At 31.0% G+C, this 6979-nt stretch overlaps 1 protein-coding gene across 1 annotated transcript; it reads left to right on the forward strand.

The window, feature by feature from the left end:
* Positions 1-5363: 5363 nt before the first annotated feature.
* LOC122607152 (protein NEGATIVE GRAVITROPIC RESPONSE OF ROOTS) lies at positions 5364-6746 on the forward strand. The gene is made up of 4 exons (XM_043780075.1): positions 5364-5369; positions 5479-5545; positions 5857-6455; positions 6582-6746. Exons 1-4 carry the CDS (start codon positions 5364-5366, stop codon positions 6744-6746), a joined length of 837 nt encoding a protein of 278 aa, XP_043636010.1.
* Positions 6747-6979: the final 233 nt, after the last annotated feature.

Here is a 6979-nt window from a genome sequence, read left to right on the forward strand (position 1 = left end):
TATCGAAGTGTCGAGGATCATATATCTCTGTGTGTATTTCATTATGAAGCAAGTCAAAGCAAACCGGGAATAACTGACAAAACCATATAAACACAGGCTTGGAAGTGATTTAATTAAATTGAACCTACTAAACTTAAATGAGATTTATAATCTTATAGGGCTAAGTAGTTGCATCAAAGGTTGAGTGAATCGATAACCTTATCGTACCATTGACGCTGGTTTAGGCTGGGGTTTTTAAAGGACATCTAGTTGAAGTTTTTTACAGCTTAATACGATTGCCACTTTATAGATCGTAGTGATGAACATCATTAGACATATTTTTACTTATTGTAGTGAAGGAATGATGAACTTCCTAATAAGGAAAGTTTGTATCACCAATGCCGTTATGTAGGATGTATTTCTTGACCCAATGACTCTGGTGGGCAAACCTCTTCACATGGCTTTATTTCCTCTTTGGTTGGCTTTGGTGGGTGTAATCGAGTCCATTTTCTTTTACCTTCTTTTTCAACATACATCTCGAGGAAAGCTACATTATATGGAAGTCTCAAGAAAATATATGAAAACAAAAAAATATATAAATACCATATAAAATTCCCAAGATTGATGATGTAGTACATGACGTGTTTTTGCATGCTACATGTTGCTAAACCATGTCCACATACGGTTTGAAATCAACACTTTATAGAAATTACTCCCACATTCTTAAAAGTTAAAACTATAGATAACATCCTCACGTTCGTTTTGTTTACGTTGGATCTTGTTGTGGAATTAACATATTTGTATTCAATATGTAAACAAAGTTATCATATTAAGCTTACCTAGTTATGAGATCTTAATATAATTCTCCGTTTCATTTCTATGGTTTTCCAACAAAATAAATTGAAAATTAAGATAGATGTATTTAATGTGATAGTAGTTGATAAATAAAAAATCTCTTTTATCTTTATACCTAAAAAACTAGGTTGATTTAACCATCTGAGTTATAGGCCATCTGTCCCTTAAAAAACGACTTGGTAGTTACACATCTAGATTAGAATCCCTGCAGAAACATATTCAGCAAAACCAAGTTTTAGCATTGTAGGATAGCTAGTCTGTCCCTCTAACGACTAACGGGTGTTAAACCTAGGTTGATTTTTAAGATCAAAGTTTTAGGCTTTTAGCAATTAATTTAGGGTAAGAGAGAGATTTATAACTGTTATCAAATGAAAGATGACAATATATTTGAAACAGGCAGAAGTTAAACAATTAGAATGAAACTTATAATAGGTTTTAATCAATGTAGTATGTAGCAATAGGAACTCAATTATACGTACAATAAATAAATATTTAAAAGTCAAAAAGTCAACATGCAGCTTTAAAAATTGTTACATGCATCCATAACATACTCAAGCTACATGATCAATTCTTAATGTAGGATTAATATCCGAGTAATTTTGTGTTTTATATATGTCAAATGGACCAGTAATTAGTTTAAAATGTTAGCTTAATAATAACTTTCTTTAAAGGTGAAACGTACGTGACGAAATAAAGAAACACGAAACAAGCATGCACACCAATTAATTAATCCACGTCATCTTAATATTAATTTATATATTTATAATGCGTAATGAAAGGATTTTGTGTGTGTTAATGATGTGGAAGAAGGAAGAACGCTTGTTAAATTAATCATATATTGAATTACGTAGGATTGTTAATTAACATCTCCAAGAATATGGGGAGTGGTTTTAGTGGAAGCAAGAAGCGTAATGAAGGGATGATAAGGAGGTGGAAGAAGGAATAACGCTTGTTAATTTAATAGTTAATTAAGGTTGTTAACTTCTAAGCATTCTTAATGATCTCTAGAAAGAACCTGCTGGCCTTTCACTTATCTTATTATTGTAAATTACGTGGCTTCCAATTATCCATCTTATATTCTAATGAATGAATGACCCGATCGATATGCTTTTGGATACGGTCTTAATCGTGAATTACAAGTTAATTTACTTATCTACTTCCTTTTTATTTTAACTTTAATTAATCACACACACCTACTTAAATATTATCTATGTAAGTATATATTGTCAATAAAATAGTATGATGTATACTTGAAGTTAATACTTCCAATCATATGATTAGAAGCAATCTTAGCTAAGCCATGACATCTGAAAGCATATATATATATATATATATACTCGTATAATGTTTGATCTCATTGCTTTGGGATGAGCAGTTAACGTTTAAACACCAATTAAGGATCGATCGTTGTTCAACACAAACATACACGCACATATATATATTTCGATGGTCATCAACCGTTTGCACTAAATCGATGCGAAAAAAGAATACTTTTTAGAAATATATTTACATTATCATGCAATTATTGTGGGCAATAAGTTACAATTTTTGTTCTCATCGACACTTAGACGTTTAGGGTCCAAATGAGCTTACTTAATTTCTTCAAAAGCTAACGGTCTATTAACCCATCTAATTAAGTAGCTTATTTTTAATATTTCTTTCAGAACGAGAAATTATCTTACTGATCTTATTTATAAAAGTACATGAACGTTTAAAATGTAACTCAGAAATTCTGAAACTATCCCCGTAATATACTATTCTAATTACCTAATTGTAAAAGATAGAATAATCTTGGATGGAACCCTAAAGTCAAAAAATATTATCAATAGAAGTCAATTTCATTGGGATTTAATATATATTGTATAGTGTTATATACATGTATAATAATAGAGTAGAATTGAAGAGTGGTCCCAATATTGACGAAAGTCAAAAGCAAGACATGAGTATCTTATTTGTGATTGTGAAATGCTAAATATGTATGTTATGGCTGCAATCTAATGCAATACTTAATTTACAAACAAAAGTTTAGAGGTTGTTTAGAGTCAAATTAAATGGTCCTCCTATTGATACACGTGTTGGTCGGATGTTGCACGATCAGGTGATTGATTTCTTCGAGCTTAATTAGCTTAATATTGGTCCCCTGCTAATTAACTAATTATAGTTTCCACAATAGCTTCAAAAAGTTACATGTGTTTTACTTAATTAAGCTAAAATTTTTACATGTGTTTTACTTAATTAAGTTAGTGGCTATTATTGTTTCTTTCGACACCCCCATCATATCTAAAGGGTTCTTTTGATATTATACGAGCATGGTACCTGCATAATGCAGCGGCGATAACAATGATAATGGTGTGGTGACATCGAAATTAGTATAGATATAGATACGTTATTAGATGGAAAAAAAATAAAATGTTAAGGGCAAATCTAGCAATTCAAAGACAGAAATTACTAAAAATAAAAAGAAGTCTTTAATTCAAATCTCATATTTCTAACTCCAAAATAGTATTACAACGATTTTAATTTACAAATCAGTTTTCTATATCAATATCAACCCTTATGGGAACATTTAACATTTTACTTTAGTTACCATGACAGCGAGAGAAAAAAGAAAAATTAGTTAATCAAATTAAAAAAGATACTATGAAAAGTTTAATTAATTAGTTATACGGTTTTTGATTTTTAGTTGTTTTTCGTTTTTAAAAGATTAAGTAAAATAGTTTTGATTTTTTTTCTTTGACAATTTTAACTTTTTTTTATGAATGATGTCATAAAAATATCAAAATTATATATTAACATGTCATGTAATTCTCTTTTAAAATAAAATGACAGCATCACAATTTTCTTTTATTAATATAAGAGTTTTGATTTTTTTTCTTTGACAATTTTAACTTTTTTTTATGAATGATGTCATAAAAATATCAAAATCATATATTAACATGTCATGAAATTCTCTTTTAAAACAAAATGACATTATCACAAATTTCTTTTATTAATATAAGAAATACTTCAATAATCTAATGTAATATTTATATTTATACTATCTAATACGAAATCATTTAGCTAAAGCATATTTAAATTAATTAAAACTTACATGTATTTTATTACTATAAACTAGAAAATAAACATAACCACACGTGTAAATGAGCTAAAATTAAATTAGATTTATAACATGTATTTTATTACTACAAACTATAAAATAAACATAACGACACGTGTAAATCATTATTTGGGTTGTGATAATTTGAAAACTAAAATTTTCATGAAAATTAAAAAACTGGCCAAAACACTCTATGATCTGAATTTATTACAATGTTTTAAATTTTTTTTAGAAAACACATTGTGTTAACTTAATATCACAGTGTGTTTAAACAATTTTTTGATTTTCACTCGCTATAAAAAACACACTGTGATTTAAAAATTTAACACAATGTGTTTTTGGATTACACAATAAAAACACATTATGTTAAATTTATATCATATTGTATTTTAGCCAATTTTTATAGAAATTTTAGTTTTTAAATAAACATTTCACAATATTAATGTAACTCTTTAAACTTTATTACTAAAATATTACGGATAGTCGGACACTATTATATAAAGCAAACCGTTTGCGAAACTAATAGTCGTCCGTAACCTTTTAGCCATTATTTTTGGTAAACAATAATACGGATCGATATATTTCTAATCTAATTAAAAATCATGTACTTCTTTATTTTATTTTTTTTATGACAAACTAAAGACAATCCTTAAATCTTAAATGAAATTTTCACATATGAAAGCTACATATTGCAATCTTTGGCTTCCTAGTAAACCATCACAAGGTTGAATCTTATGGCATACAAATAAATATGGGGGAAAAAAAGTGAGTAAAGCGCAAGGTTTAGTGTAATGAAATATTAATCTTGATTTTGTAGTACGAGTGGTTCATATTTGACCAATGAAAATCGAGAAATCACAACACATAAACCAATATATGGATTTTGGACCTATGAACCAATCAAGATGGATCCAACGGTGTAAAATCATGACACGGTTACAACTTCAACATTCTACAGTCGACATTGTTTGGCATGTATTATTACGAGGAAACATGCATAGATTATTATAATTAGAGAATGTCTTCATGCATGAAATCCACACAATTTGTAATTTTTTTTTTTACTCCTTATACAATTATACAAACAAAATGTGCACATATAAAGGGATGGTTGGATGTGGACTAAGATTTAAAAGTCCATTTGGGAACTTGAAGTCATAGCCTGTTGTCTCTCAAATCCTTTAATTTTATTATATTAATATTAATTTCAAGAAACTAAGCTCTCATTGGCTTCTAGGATCTGCTTCCATTTTAAGTATATATTCTAAGACTTTATACATAGTCACTACTTTGCATTTGGGCTTCATCCATCCCCCCCGCCACTTTCCACACCCTTAATCTCTGCTTCCATACATAGTCCACCACCAACGCACGCCGCCCTACTGTCCGGCCTTGTGGTCAATTCGATCTACGTTACCACAAACATCATATCATGAAGGTGAGATCGATATATATATATATGACCGTTTTTGTGAAGTTGTCATCTATTGGCGTTTACATGTGCATGCTTTACGTACAAACTTAGTTTTCTTTGGTTTTGTTTGTAGTTTTTCAATTGGATGCAAAGTAAATTCAATGGTGCACAAGGGCGGAATGCAACGTCCACTGCTCATTGTAAGTAAACTCTGTTTCTTTTTCGTTCTTTTTTTTTTCTACATGAATGCGGAAGATGCAACTTAGGAGTTTTGAACCCCCCCACCCAAATAATCCATCTTTACAAATTAATTGTGAAGAGTGAGACTCGAACCCAAATGGATAATCCCAAGTCAAAGACTTTATCAGCTACCAATAACATCATTGGCTTATTCTTAATTTCTAGTCTTAATTAATGTATGATATAATTAAGAAGCTTTGTTAAATTTGAAGTCAGGCTGATGGATCATTAAATATTTACGTACGGTTTGCTTGCATATATCATCATGTAGATCATGTGGCCAAGCAAGAACCCCGGAAAGAAGAGTTTAGTGATTGGCCTCAGGGATTACTCACAATAGGAACCTTTGGGAACAACAACAACAACGAGCATCTACCGATTCATGAAAATGAAGAAGAAATCAATTACAATCAAGAAACTGATCAGGCCACAACAGAAACATCATCACCTGATCTTTCTGACTTCACACCCGAAGAGGTTGGCAAACTTCAGAAAGAGTTGACGAATCTATTGTCCTGCAGGAAAAAGCAAGACATGATTCCTGGTGATCTGCCATTGGATAGGTTCCTTAACTGTCCTTCAAGCTTGGAGGTTGACCGCAGGCTTTCGATGAGACTCAATGGCAGCGAAGGAGGAGGCAACGATGATAAAGAAGAGATAGATCGCACGATTAGAGTTATCCTTGGTAGGTGCAAAGACATTTGTACCGATAACACTAAGAAAGCAATCATTGGGAAAAAATCAATTTCATTTCTTTTCAAGAAGATCTTCGTCTGCAGCAGCGGGTTTCCAACATCATCGATTCCTAGCACTTTACGTAGTGATCATCATCATCATCATCATCCACTTCCAGAATCAAGAATGGAGAAGGTAACTTTTCTTTCCCCGGCCATTTCGATATATTAATTAATTAGTTTTTTTTTTTTTAGTGTATGTACGTTATTCTCTTGAATATATTGATTCTGATTACATAATAAAGATGGTAATTGATTGCAGCTACTAAGGGCTATGCTTAAGAACAAGATCAATAACCCTCAAAATTCTCAATCATCGTCAGCAAGGAAGTTCATAGAGTCCAGTAGACGATCACCCTGCAGGAAAGGGGAAGCAGAGGAGGATATTAGCACCAAATGGGTCAAAACCGATTCTGAATGTGAGTAGGATCGATGTAATCTCTCTGTCTATACATAAAGTAAATTTCTTAATTTGTGAGAAATGGGGTGTGACAATCTCCACATAAATTTGCAGATATCGTTCTAGAGATATGAAGCGCGCCGAGAGCCCTTATGTGTTACTTAAAAAAAAAAAACCATGTAAAGATCTCTCCGGACGACAAAAGTTAATTGCATCTTCTCCTAGCTTGCTGATGTTTGAGGGTTTTTTAAGGTAAAATT

Source organism: Erigeron canadensis, chromosome 7, assembly GCF_010389155.1.
Source record: "Erigeron canadensis isolate Cc75 chromosome 7, C_canadensis_v1, whole genome shotgun sequence".
Classification (NCBI taxonomy): Eukaryota; Viridiplantae; Streptophyta; class Magnoliopsida; order Asterales; family Asteraceae; genus Erigeron; species Erigeron canadensis.

Excerpts from the sequence above, each read along its gene's own strand:
- LOC122607152 (XM_043780075.1), top strand. Across the intron at positions 5,546-5,856 it reads TGCAACGTCCACTGCTCATT|ATCATGTGGCCAAGCAAGAA; the intron begins GTAAGTAAACTC and ends ATCATCATGTAG. Across the intron at positions 6,456-6,581 it reads CAGAATCAAGAATGGAGAAG|CTACTAAGGGCTATGCTTAA; the intron begins GTAACTTTTCTT and ends AATTGATTGCAG.